Consider the following 13,635-nt stretch of genomic DNA (forward strand, 5'->3'; position numbering starts at 1 on the left):
TAATATACTAGCATTATAATCTTCTTTCAGCCATATGATGACATGGTAAAAATAATAAGCTTTGCTGTAGCTCAAACAATAGATCATGCCACTTGTAACACCAAGGTCATGTCTTCAGTTCCCAGAGAAACCCAAGAACTAATAAAATGTGTACCTTGTATGCCTTGAATGATTGGTTAATACACAAAAAGTTAGGTTCGACAACCTCAGGATTAATTCTTTTCCTGATGCCATCTGGTTTATTTTAACATGTGAACCGAGTTCAGTTTTTGTATGTCAGATCTTGGAAGGGCAAACCTTAGCAACTTAGCCTTTGGGACAGTATGTATGAGGGGAGCAATGTTGCTCCTTCGTCTGAAACCGCAGACACTGAAATGGCAAAAACCAAAGACACAGTATTATCTCAAACCTCAGTCGGTAGCAAAGGTGCGTGAAATAGTCAGAGTTCTTTCTTTCTTGCAGTCTCCTGAATGATCGGTTTCAAAACCGATTATCAAAGACTGTCTGTTGGGGATGCCAGATAATACTTGGACAATAAAAGAAGGGTATCCCCTGCTTGAGACATGAGAGAACAGCGTTTATTTAGTCAACAGACCAATCCTTTCTCACCTCAGCAAGGTTGGCACATCCTCTGAAAATGTTAATTTCAGTATCTGTTTTAGCTGTACACATCTTCAGCTTCCTGTTTAATTAATATTTAGTGCCTCTAAAAGTTTTTAAGCAAAAACAAGAACAACCTGTTTTCAGCTGCTCTTTTTGAGGCACGTGACACAAAGACGACCTTAATAAGCAATTGCTGATGTATTTCACATTTAAGCACTTAATAGTTTTTACATGTGCCATAGATGAACTCAAATAAATTAGGGGACTTCAATATAAAAAAATTTCTTGTGTACGCTTTTTCCCTTGCATTTTTTATTCTGATTAGTATATTAAGAAAATAACAACATGTTCTGTCTTTAAAGGATAGACATTGAAGGTATGCAAATGTTGGTTTGAAATATGAGGTTGAGGAAATGTCCAAATGTTCATTTTTTAACACTTTCTAAGCTGTGCGGGCACAATAAAAATACAAATCACGCAAGACAAGTGGTTTTTGAAGCTCAAGTTTTATTCTAGTTAACCTCATGTCTAAGATGGGTCAGCAAGATTGTGCATTTCAGACCAGTGACCGGTTTGTGAACAATTAAACAAAACAAAAGAAATCAAAGCATGACGTTGTATTTCAGGATCGACACACATTGACCCTTGTGAATGAATGGCACATTGAACTAAAAGACACTACAGGTTTGTTTACAACAGAATCAAGCCATAAGGCCAAGCTTTCATGGTGTGGGGATGGGAGGATGCACTCAATCATTTCTCATTTCTCCCCTAAACACATTCAAGAGAAAAGCTCGGGACCTCCGCAGTCTCTTTTCCTCGATTGCATGACAGACTCTAGGTGTGTGTATCAGTATACATGCTAGTTTTCATCATTCAGTTGTATCCACCTTGAGGTAAAATAGATTCCTGATACTACAGGGGATAATATATGTGTCCCCTGGGTCCTGAATCACTTCTTTCATCCTTCCTAGCTTATCGCCGCATCTCTTTCAGCAAATCATTTCTAGACTCATAGCAGCACCATGTCAAAGGCTAAAGGGAGTGAACTAAACCAAGTAGAACATCCCACGAGCACTGAATATATGGATTTTTACAAGGATACAAATTTCATGGGTTTAAGCAAAAAAAGAAGATGAAGGGAAACACCACTGGTGATTGTAGCTGCGTAACATTTATTAAGACAACGACTTGATGTGGAAACACCAAGTGTCTTGTATTCAGATCAAGACATGCAGCCACTTATACATGAATATCTGCACTGTGTTAAACTATGGCTTTGTAAGTACACATGGCAGTATAACGGTGTCATTTTTCAAATAAAATCTTCATAAACTCATCAAGATGGGCTAGAAGAGGCTAAAGTGGGGATATAGTCTCCTTTAATGAAACAAGCTAAAAAAATAAAAAAAAACTCAGAGTTTATGGCACCAATTCCATTCAATGTGCTTTCTACTCGCTCGCATCAGGACCCAGTAGGAGGATGATTAACGTTCATTTGCATTTTACAACAGGACTAACAGGCACGGTATAAACCAAAAAACAATAAAATAAAATAACATAAAATCAGAACTTAAGAAAAAAAATCCCAGACTAAATCAATGCTAAATCACGACTGTAGATTGAGGTATTGTGGGTATAACAGGAACATTTGACTATTTTTTCATCTGCTTTTTTTTCTTTTTTATTATCATTTTTTTTTCCTTTTCTTTGTTTTGGGAATAGCATAGCGTAGAAATCACATTAACAAAAATTGATCACATAAAAAAAAAAAAAAAAAAAAACTACTAAAAAGAACCAAAGTTTTCAATAATATCATAATTTTCTATGAGAAAATTAACCTATTACATGGCATTGTATTGACATTTCATATAAACAAAACCAAAAAATAGCAGCAAAACAAGACAAGAGAAAGAAGCATGTCTTTTTCTTTTTTTTTTGTTGTTTTCCATTTGAAAGTTTCATACTTGCTGGAAATCCCTCCATAGCAGCTAAATATGAGGAGTGTCTTTCTCCCAGGTTCTCCTCTTAAGTTATTCCTCACGGTACAAACGTCTCAGTTCTGCTTTAACTCTTTGATGTCCAGCCATCACCCTTTTTTTGCCTCCCTCTACCACCTCTCCTCCTCATCTTCCCCCCCTTCCAGAGATCCACAAGACAAACTGACATCTCTGGGTTTGTGCAAAATCTACTTGAAGCCACAACTTTTGTTTTAACAATAACTAGACCAGAGTACATCAACTCGGAAAAAAATACTTTAACTATGGTGTCACGAGTTAGCAACTAGCGGATCATTATACATACTTCAAAGATAGGTACACTTGGGCATTCGTGCATACTGGCCTTAAGAGGGGAACTGAAAAAATAAATAGTTCTTAATCTTTGATTTAACGTCGTAGTGTTTCTACCGTCTACGTGCGTTCTGCTGGATCGCACCTTAAACGTTCCCTAGCATCTATCCGTTCTGGTAAGAGGATTGCGTAGCCGTTAAACTACACCGCAAATATCTTCTCAATGTCCCCCTCTTCTCTTTCTCTAACAGACCACTAACACCATAGATAAAGAGACCTGCTCCGTCCTCCATTCCATGTTTCCCCCTCATTGTTTTAACAATTTCTTTCTTTTTTTTTTCTTTTTTCTTTTCTAAAAGCCAGCCTTAAACGACGGACTGAAAGTGCTTTTTTTTTCTTTTTTAAATGGAATGGTTTTAGATAATACATGAATCTAAACAAAAAAAGCAGACTGTGGACCGCACAGCAAGCTCAGCCGGGGAGCAGGTACAACATAAGCTTATTGTGTCATGGCAGTGATGACGATATACATTATTAATGGCAGTGAAGGCAACGATTCGAAGAAATGTTTCCGTCTGGCCTCAAGTTAGCACCTCAGTCCCTGGCAATCCACAGCCTTCTAGATCATAGCAAAAATACATGCGTACAAAATATACTAAGGTTACATAAACCATTTTGGAAGAGAAGAGAATCTTGTTAGGGGACCTGTCTAGGAATTATAATAAAGTGACTAAAGGCATAGCAAGCGGGGATATATTTACACGGCTAGGCTGCAGAAAAAACAAGGAGCACTCGTAGCAAGTGTACCAAGGTACTATCTATGAGAGAAAGAAATCGAAGATATACAAATTACGTCTCTTCTCTTTCAAAAATAGTTTCTGACACACTTGAAATAAAAATACCCAGCGTTGTCTTTTCAGCGACAAGTCAGGGCAAGTCACAACTACTGTTGTCGTTTACACGATTTGAAAATCCTAGATAGCCTATATCATTTTTCGCTTGTTTTATTTATGACTTAGGACATAGAGGGGGAGCCGAAGGACAGAATTGAGATTTCCTTTCATTCCCTGTGCTCCACTGGTGGTCCTGGCCAGCGATAGCCCAATCGTCAAAACCACAGGGGATGCCGCTCAGCGGTCAACAGTTAGGGCGCGCTGAGGGACAAGTTGTCGAGGTATTGGTCGGATGGTGGGGTGCAGGTTTGAGCCTGATTTCCATTTGTCCCATGAAGCCTTTGGCCAAAGCCCATACCCAACAGAAACAAAGACGAAGAGATTCATCGCACACAAGATGAATAGTGATCCGTTCAGATATTAATGTCTCTGACATCTGTGGGAGTGCAAGAGATGTCCACGTCCTCCTCCGCTCTTTTGGTCTCTGTGGAGATGTTGTGCTGCTGAGCTTGTCTGAGACTAGATTCCAGCAGGGACTCGATCTGTTCCTGACAAGATCGCAGACAGTCCTTTGGAGAGAAACGGGGAGATTAGCAACAATGACATATCAGGTCTTCTGGAGTGATACAGGGTGCGGAGGTTGGAACACTTACAGGGTCGCTTCTGATGACTTGTGAGAGGAAGTTGGTGAGGTTCTGGGAGGAGAGGCAACTGTCGCTGCTTTTGAGGTACAACCCCTGCACTGCTGCTGCAACGCTGCCGGCCGCGATCATGGACGGAGGGCTGGCGATGAAGTTGACATCTGAAAATAACAAATGTACCATTGGTTGGGAATTCTCAAAAAAAGACACCAGAATGTAAGTGGCCCAAAGAATAAGATGAATAAAATGGGCAATACTGGATCAGAAGACAGAGTTGGGATTGAGCTCATAATGAAGCATAGCATGACTAAACTATAATGAGAGGAGGGTTGGTAGGGGACAGTCCGTGACATTTGGGGCCTGACACACTATTCTGCAGCAGGGCTCAAAGCCTTTGTGGGGAGCCAGAGGACTTTGCTGTAGGTCCTGGGCAAGCTACCACCTACTGCAGCCTTCTCATTCCCAAAACGTCCCATAAATCATGCCTCTATTCGCACGTTAATGCCTAAAATGCATAGAAATCTTAGGGTTTTCAAGATATCACAATCTCCCACTTCATAAAACACAACTTGTTCAAAATGTCTCCGGTGCGCTCAGAACCTGAACGGACAATAAGCGGAGCTTATAAATCAATGGCGCCTCTTTCCCTTATACTCTCACTTTGTGCTTCGCCCACACATGGCGAACAGAGAAATACAACTGCCTTTCTTATAGGAAGTCATCTAACATTGCTAGCTCAGAGACGTGAGGGCAATTGTCAAGACAAATTGAGCATAAAGGCACGGGAGCCTTCACCCCAGCCCATTCATTTCATTCAGCAGCGCCCACCCCCTTCCCAGTATCCATCCAACCACACTCTCCCTGGCTGAGATCCCAGGCTACTTCCCAAAGAAATGCAGGTCATAAACATAAAAGGGGAGAGCGAGCTTCGCTGATACCCACCATGTAAATGTGAGTGGGGAATATACTGGAGTAGTTCCTTCCTGTAGCATTACTGGCTTATTCTAGCAGGTGATAAACTGACTGCTGTAGGTTTCGCGACAATGCCGTGTATGGGCAAAAAAAAGTGGATTGGTAGCCTTATATCTGAGCACATGATCTCAATCAAAGAAACCTGGACTACAAGACGTCTTAGGCATGGGAAAATATCAGGTTACAAAGCCCTTTTTCCAAGAAAAATGTAAGAAAACAGCTTCCTCTTTTTGGTTCACATTCCCTGCATGCATAGCAGTGGGGTTGGAAACAGGCAGGGCTTCTCAGGAGCCATGGTGCAGTCACAGCAATCACCACAAAAGGAAACAGACTTCCTCTCTCTTGCAGAGCCTCACACTGGTTTACAATAACCGCGAGTGAGGAATTAGGACAAGCGAGATGGCTCTTTCCATTGCAATAAAGAACTCTGCCTGATAGCAAAGTACTGGGTGAGGTAAGTGGAGGTTCTTCAATGTATGTTTGTTACAAAGCCCTCAATACTTTTGCCTGGTCTGCAATATTTATACTAAGATAAATTATCTTACATTAATAAATATGCACAAAGTAAAACTGAACACAAACGGTTAAACATACCTGTTGCACAGAGGGCCACAAATGTCTGGGCGTGCTTGCGTAGTATCTGCTTGGAGCTCTGATGTATAGGGAGTTTGGCTAGGAAATGTTCAATGAAATCATGTGGTGTCACTGAGGCCAGATCCCACTTGAGTTTATTTAGCGCCAGCAGTTCCATTTGCTGCGAGGGAGATATAAAAAGACCCAAGTTTACATAAAGGCGCATTTTCCATATCCGGTTTTACACTCTTTGCCCGCTAGATGGAGATGTCGATTAATTGCACAGTCAAGCAAGGCCTACATTCAATTAGCGGACACATAAAAAGTACAAAGAAGTTTGTAACATGCGCGTTTATATTTATGTCTGAGGGTGGCTTTACATTTGCAGACCAATCCAATTAGGCTAGCCTATATATCTGGTTAGATTTTTAATCCAAGACATTCACGTGGCGACACATCTTTGAGCAAAATTACTTTACTTGCATGAATTTAATTGACTTAAGGTATGCAATATAATAAAACAGCATCAAGCTGTATAATTATGAAGTGTTGAATAATTACCAATAATTCGCCAGGACGGACGGAGTTGTCCGTGTATATGCACAACTTCTCTGCTGTTAATGGCACAGTCTCTTTCATCTTAGAGGCCAAAAACATACAAGTTGCTCCTAACAGCTGTAATCTGGTCTTTTTGGTGGGCTCCACAGATAAAAATCTGTCCAGGTAGTTCATAGCCAGCGGAAAGACTTCCTCTTCGCATTTCTGCTCTTCACAGACCTTTAATGAAAACAAAGTGCATATAATTAAACAAAGATCTCGAATAATTGGCTGCGTCCCCCACTAAATATGCGGTAAGAATAGAAAGAAACCAATATTTTGGGGAAAATGAATTAAATAAACGAAGTGAATTTTTATTTGCTATACTTTCATCTTATGGAGTCGCCCCACGTGTTCAGCATCTGCTGAGTCGTGCATTTGCACTAGAAAGGGTTAAGTTAGAAAAGAGACTTTTGCAAACGCTAAATAAACTAGTAGGCTACTTTATCCGTTAATTGATAAAAATTTAAAGCATTGGACAAAGTATAAATATTGCAATTTGCTGCTGATGCTAGCAGTCGTTGCTTTCCGAAGCAAAAAGGTGGCGTCCAAGCTAGGTTCAGGAAACAATTTTCTAGTTCGTCATCTTTTCAAAAAATATTAAAAAATATAAGAAAATTGTTTCGCTCGACTTAAAACACATGTAAATGTTGGGTAACGCATGCTTTATTGGATAAAAGCTAAATCTTTCGAATTCAATGACAAAAACGATGCGAAATGAATTGATTTCTAAAGCTCCAACATACAAAGAGAAGCATGCGACATTTGCGATTAGCGGGTGTTTCAAAAATTAATATAAATTATTCCAAAGCATTAAATCGAATGTTAAACATCTGTAAATCCAAATCATTCGATGGGGAATATAATCCGACCGTTTATATTACAATATTGAATTTAGAAACTTAAAAAATATTATATTTTTAGACCGTCGTGCAGGAGGTGTATGGCAAACTGAAACAAAACTTTTAAGATACAAATATGACATTTTCTTGCAAAAATGAGGTTTTAATTATAGCAGTGATTTAAAGCACAACTAGTAAGCGTCTTTAAGCAAGTGATGTCAATAATGTTTCCATTTTAGAATTTAGATATATAAAAAACTTAAGCAAACGACAACAAAGATGGCGTATAATAGCCTACTGGCACGAGTGAGAATGCATACGTGTACATTGGTATTAAATCGAAATAAAATATATATTGATTTATATTTTCTTTAGATTAATAAGAAACGAAACATATGAATGGGTAAAAATAATTGACTTAAAAATGTGTTAGCGGAAACCACAGAAAACATCCCATGTGTAGGATTGATATTACTTTCGTAATAAACCATTATTTTTACTAAAATCGCTAATAATAATCGGACAGCATATTTCAGTGTGCTAGTTCTGGGATGGATAACAATGCTGAAGAACTCAAGTTACATTTAAACACGTTTAGATTTATTAAACAGTTCTTGGGGTCCAAAGAGCAAAAATCACAATCATCATGAGGCAAACTTGTGCAGCTAATACAAAAAAAGACAGCTATTATCCAAAACAAACCTCGAGCATCCATGTGGCGACGATTTTCCTCATTTTAGGTACAATTTCTTTCTGAACACACTTGAAATAATTTGGTGATGGAAGGTAGTTTTCCTCTGCTTTGAGCATTGTCTGTAAGACTCGGTCATTCAACAGGTTGCTATCTTGGTAAGCTCTTCTAATGGTATCCACTTCACAGCAAAACAGCTGGTGCTCCATGTCTTCAGCGGTGCCCGAGGTTTAGCAGTGACAAAAAGTAAGAAAACTGGATCTCGTGTCGGACACTGGTCCCGTGGATGCTTTGCTGCCTCTGCTGAACCCTCTAAAACTCTCGCTGCAGCTCCGCTTGACAAAACTCCCCTATGACGTGACTGTTGTTAAGGGAAGATCAAAGCAGCTGCGAGCCTGTGAGAGCGCGAGAGGCTGTCTGATCAGGGCGGAGGATCAATCTTAAAGAACTATCTTCTCTCGAGCTTGGGCTCCCTTCTTTAGCAGTAGGGAAATAGGAGGTCCTATGCTGGGTGACGAGTGACCAAGGAGAATCGGTGGGGGTAGGCTGGGGCTTGGGTGGGGGTGCAAGGGGCAAGCTGCTAGTGTTGTGGGTATCGGGGGTGGAAAGACGGGGTAAAAGGGTCTGAAGATGTGTATTGGTGAAGTAGTGTTGGTAGGGGGCGGTATAATAGCCCAAATCAAGGTGCCCTGCACTGTCGCATTCAGAAACTCTGTGCGTTCAGGACGCAAAGTTTTATTTATGTCCAATTCAAAGTCTGTTAACAATTGTTTTCTGCACCTTTTTAGATTGTTTCAACTCTTTATGACCTTAGTAGCCTATGGCACAATCACTTCACGAAGTTTTATATTAGCCTACAGTTATTTATGCATAAACTTGAATGTGGTTTCCGTAGCCTATATGAGACAAATGTGTGGTCTGGGTTGGGGAAAAAAAAGCTTACTCTTTTGGGTTACTCTAAAAGAAGGAAGCACAAATCATCCTAAACCAATGAACGAGAACGCCTGTTGCCAGGCAGAACTGCGGCATAGCTTTCATCTGAAAACTCCTCGTGCAGATGTAGACTATAGCCTAACGTACAAAATATTTTGTACAATTTTAAGAAATCTTACGAGTGGTATTCCACTTGTAATCCTAACTTTATAACGAAATATAGCTCATGAAGTTTCAATAAAATGATTGTTTATGTCAGTAGGCTATTACGTATTTCAGAAAATACTGAAAAATGTCATTACACTTTTTCAAATCATGAAAAAAAAGTGTTCCTCCTGTTAAAGAGTGCTGGCTTGTTCATGGACTTTAGACATACCATCTGCACAAAGCGTTAACAACACACATTGCTTGATAGAGTTTGATCAAATAGGGGCGCTCTCTCTTTAAAGAGCTCACTGCCTCACTGCTGTATCTTCAGGATGAATTGAAGCTTTACAAATTCCACACATTCCACTTTCAGTACCGTAATACAACTAATTTGGTTGTCCCAAAAACTTTGCCATTGAGAGAGGAGCTAGCAAAAAAAAAAAAAAAAAAAAAAGGGAACAAGTTCTTCATATTACAACGTTTTTTTTTTAATGTAATTATCTTGTATAATACAGATATACACCGATACACTATGTCAATTAGATATTAGTTCATTTTGTGCTCTTTGAGATCAAATGCTAGACCTTTATTTCCACCCAAGTGGAAAAATAAATGTAGGCTAATTCATACATTGTATGTTTATATGTATTAAAAACATTGTAATATTTTCCATTATTTTTCAAGAACAAAAGTAAAAAAAAATTTAACTGGTCGATTTTTTTTCTTTCAATCACGCCTATAATAATACTAATATAATAATAATAATAATAATAATAATAATAATAATAATAATAATAAACTAAAGACTTGACCACATATGAGCTCGACCTATCAATAACAAACTGTCAGAATCCGTTTCAGGAAAGTTTCGAAACGAACTAAATAGACAGTAAATTATTACTGATAGCTTTCTTGGGCTACAAAAGTGTTGCTAACAATGAATGACCGACCATGTGAGTTTTTACTTGTACTTCTATTACAATAAGTACGGCAGAAAGAGTAGGAAGTTGTAGTGCTGCGGTCCAATCGGAAATAGCTCTCTCCTGTCTACAGACAGTGCATGTACATTTCAAGTTCAATTTCACTCTTAAAAAACTAGATAACAAAATATTAACAAGTATCTGTATTCATAAGATGTTTAGATGTTTGTGGATTACCGATGGAGTTTTTAATGTAGCATATTGCAAGTGACTGAAACGATCACAATCCATAAGCCGACAGAATTAACACATCTTTTCTTTCTTCTGCTTCATAGAAAACAAGTGCCGTCGGTCCGGAGGAAATTACAATGAATGCAAGCTATACCGTATTTATAATTTTAACACGTTTCCCACAGTCATGGAAACTTGGAAATATCTGTGAATATAAAATTGAATTCATATGAATAGATATTCATCTTAAAAAAAAATCTAAATTAATTCAGTAATGTTTACATTGAACTTTGAATGAAAAAATACATAATGCACAGTCATTTTCTTATTTAAAATGCAAATACTTTTTCCTCTTTTATATTGTGTTAAATATATTAACACACACAGATGACATTTATAAGGATTTTCTCAACAAACAGCTGGATTTAAAAGTATAACAAAGAGCTGAGTTTTTTTTCTTTTCTTTTTTTCATCGGCTAATTTTCAGGTGGAGTCTAAAGCAAATTACACATTAGGGAGGTTTAAGGTGAATGTGGATGCATGCGCATGAATTTAAGGGTGAGAGAACAATAAATAACTCTCTCCCTGGCTTCCTAGAATTAAACGACTCAGTCCTGGGGAGCACTGAGATTAAGAAACAAAAGGACTATCCTTTCTTTCAAGAATTCAAACAAGCTGTCGGTCTAATTGCCAATGAGTGCTCCTCCCCCAACTCAAGATCATTTATACCTTTAGCTACCTGTGCAGTTACACCTTCCTTTCCTTCCATCTCCATAATGCCAGTGGCTCATATACTGTACCAGGCATGCACATATGCAATTTGTTTGTTAAAACATAGCCCTGGATTTAAATCACAAAGGGAACATTTATTTATTTATAATTCAAAACAGTGCAATCTCATTCTCATTATTTTAATAATATATTTTGAGAGAGCGGGACATCTGTCCACTGCAACAAAGTATCTGAGAGTTAGTTTGTGCATCACCATACAGTAACAGCAGTGACAATTTGTCACATTAATCACTTTTTTGGAGTTTTAAGGGTTTCGATTGAAACCTTAAAGTACCCCGTTATTGGCTATATTCAGTTATAATAAAACAAATTACACTTTAATAAAACGTGGTTCATTTAGATTGTTACCACATAAAGCACATGCTATAAAATACCTGACAAATTTTTTTTTTACAGAGTCATTTAGTATTTATGTTGTTTTATATTTAACACTTACATATTGTTTTCCTTTAACTTTCTGCTTTAACATTTATATAGAATTATGAGTAAATGTCAAATTAATTTGCCATGGTGGTTTAGAAGTAACATCAAACCCTGAAAGGTAAAAATGACTTCATTCATTATATTAAAACACCCTGCAGTAAATCAGCAATAAATCATTGTGCTAGTACAGCTATTGTAATTCTCAGTTGTTAGCGCCGAGCTAACGGCTATCCTAATGAGCAGAGTGCTGGTCATCAATCACTTGAACTAATCCCTCCACCTATCACATTAACCTGCAGGCTCTCTCCTCTTCTGTAGTCTTCGTCTTTCTTACTGAATATTACTACTCATTAAGTCCTGACTATTTGTCCTGTGCCCTCAGGTGTACAAGTACTGATATTGTCCATCCTGTAGCATACAATAGACTGATAATCTCTAGCTCTAGGGATGGGATGCTTGCTTGAAAACAGTTCAATTCAGGTGCTTTTAATAGCCATGTCTATTGGAACCAAAATAATCTGTTGTATACTGAACTGATTATAATAATCTGTTATTTGATTTGACAGCTCCGTCGGATTGAAACGTCTTCATGTGAGCTATACTCAAACAATACGATCCGAATGAAATGTAGATCGGACTAAAACTCCAATCAATAGCAAAAATGTAAGCATGTAAACGGTTCAATGCTATCTTTTCAGTAAGATTAAAAAATACCTTGTGCACATGATGCGATGTGTATCTTTACCAGGGCACTTTTATAATGAGATCTCCGGTAAGTTTTACTTCTTGCAAACATATTGAAGTCTTCTGAACTGGTGACTGGAGGAAACGGAATATTTACAGAATTGGCTATTTGCACTGTGCTGAAAATTTGTCCAAAATACATACATGCACATGTAAACTAAAACGTGAATAACATCGTATTGCAAAAAGGGTTCATAGAATCTGAAATCAAATTGGATTCATTCAGCCTTTTTAAAATTAGTGCATGAAAACATACCTTGTGTGATCTCAAATTTAAATTTGTTTATGGCACAACAGCTTGGAATGTAATTATTGAGAATTTACAATGTCGTAAAATAGAGATGAACAGGACTTCATGATGTCTTAGCCTTAATAAAATCTTTATAATGGAAAAACAACTACAACGGTACGGTACAGCACCATATAACAGGGATCCAAGATGAATGAGAAGCATAACTGCATTTTTTTCAGGTACATTCCCAGACAGTGATTCCCATACATTGCAAAAATATTTAAACAACAACAGTAACATTTAAGATACAACCAAAAGAGTATTTTCAAGGCCCAGCAGTGCGTCCTTTCACAGCTGAATTCTGATTCAGGAAAAAGGAAGGATGAAGCATTCCCCTTTTTTTCTGAAAGATAAGCATGATGATATAATCAGAAGATTCCCTGTTTAGTTCTGTGATCATGTCATACCACTTCCATAATGATCATCTGCACATTTTTGAGCCGAAATAGTGAGCAGTGTGCAAAACCCCAAGTGGAGTCCTGCAGCCTCTTTGCCCCCTAAACCCCAAAGCCAGTGCACTCTCTCCCAGTGGCTAACTTTTATTCCACTAATGGTGATTAAGATTAATGTGGTGCCAAATGAAAGCAAATGGATTTCCCAAGAACCATGCAGGAGGTAGACCAGCAGGCCCATCACCCTCAAAAAAAGACAACTGAAATTTAAACCCTTTTCACACACCTTCAGATTTTACTGGAATTTTAATCAATACTTGCATTGCACACAATGTTGATTTTCAGGGATCAGATATGATATAGAATAAATGGCTTTTAGCAGATGATTTGGGAGTGTTATGTAACTCTCCAAATGTCTTAAAACATTTCTGTGTTCAGTATTCTGGTCATCTTTACAAAGACAGTCTGTTAAGATGATAAGGAGATCATAGATAGATCTGGAGATATAGCAATGCACAAACATAAAGAAAGCATTATCCCGTGCCCATTATTTGACACCAGAAGTATCTTGTACTACATACAGTAACACTGGCTACATCCTCTAATCAAGTGAGGAATGCATGCTAGAATATATGCATAATTGTATGACTTAAGTCTG

General features: G+C 38.0%; 1 protein-coding gene and 1 long non-coding RNA gene across 2 annotated transcripts; one reads left to right on the forward strand and one right to left on the reverse strand.

Moving 5' to 3' along the window:
- Nucleotides 1–1,758: 1,758 nt before the first annotated feature.
- ccnd1 (cyclin D1) lies at nt 1,759–8,564 on the reverse strand. Its single transcript, XM_052561700.1, has 5 exons — nt 8,115–8,564; nt 6,535–6,750; nt 5,995–6,154; nt 4,441–4,589; nt 1,759–4,356 (listed from the first exon to the last, which is right to left on the reverse strand). The coding sequence occupies exons 1-5, from the start codon at nt 8,310–8,312 to the stop codon at nt 4,201–4,203; spliced, it is 879 nt and encodes a 292-aa protein (XP_052417660.1). The 5' UTR covers nt 8,313–8,564; the 3' UTR covers nt 1,759–4,200.
- LOC127962196 (uncharacterized) lies at nt 4,782–10,544 on the forward strand. The gene is made up of 3 exons (XR_008154532.1): nt 4,782–5,608; nt 5,749–5,854; nt 10,439–10,544. It is a non-coding gene; the product is annotated as an uncharacterized LOC127962196 (long non-coding RNA).
- The last annotated feature ends 3,091 nt before the right edge of the window (nt 10,545–13,635 follow it).

This window comes from Carassius gibelio, chromosome B7 (assembly GCF_023724105.1).
Source record: "Carassius gibelio isolate Cgi1373 ecotype wild population from Czech Republic chromosome B7, carGib1.2-hapl.c, whole genome shotgun sequence".
Taxonomy (NCBI): domain Eukaryota; kingdom Metazoa; phylum Chordata; class Actinopteri; order Cypriniformes; family Cyprinidae; genus Carassius; species Carassius gibelio.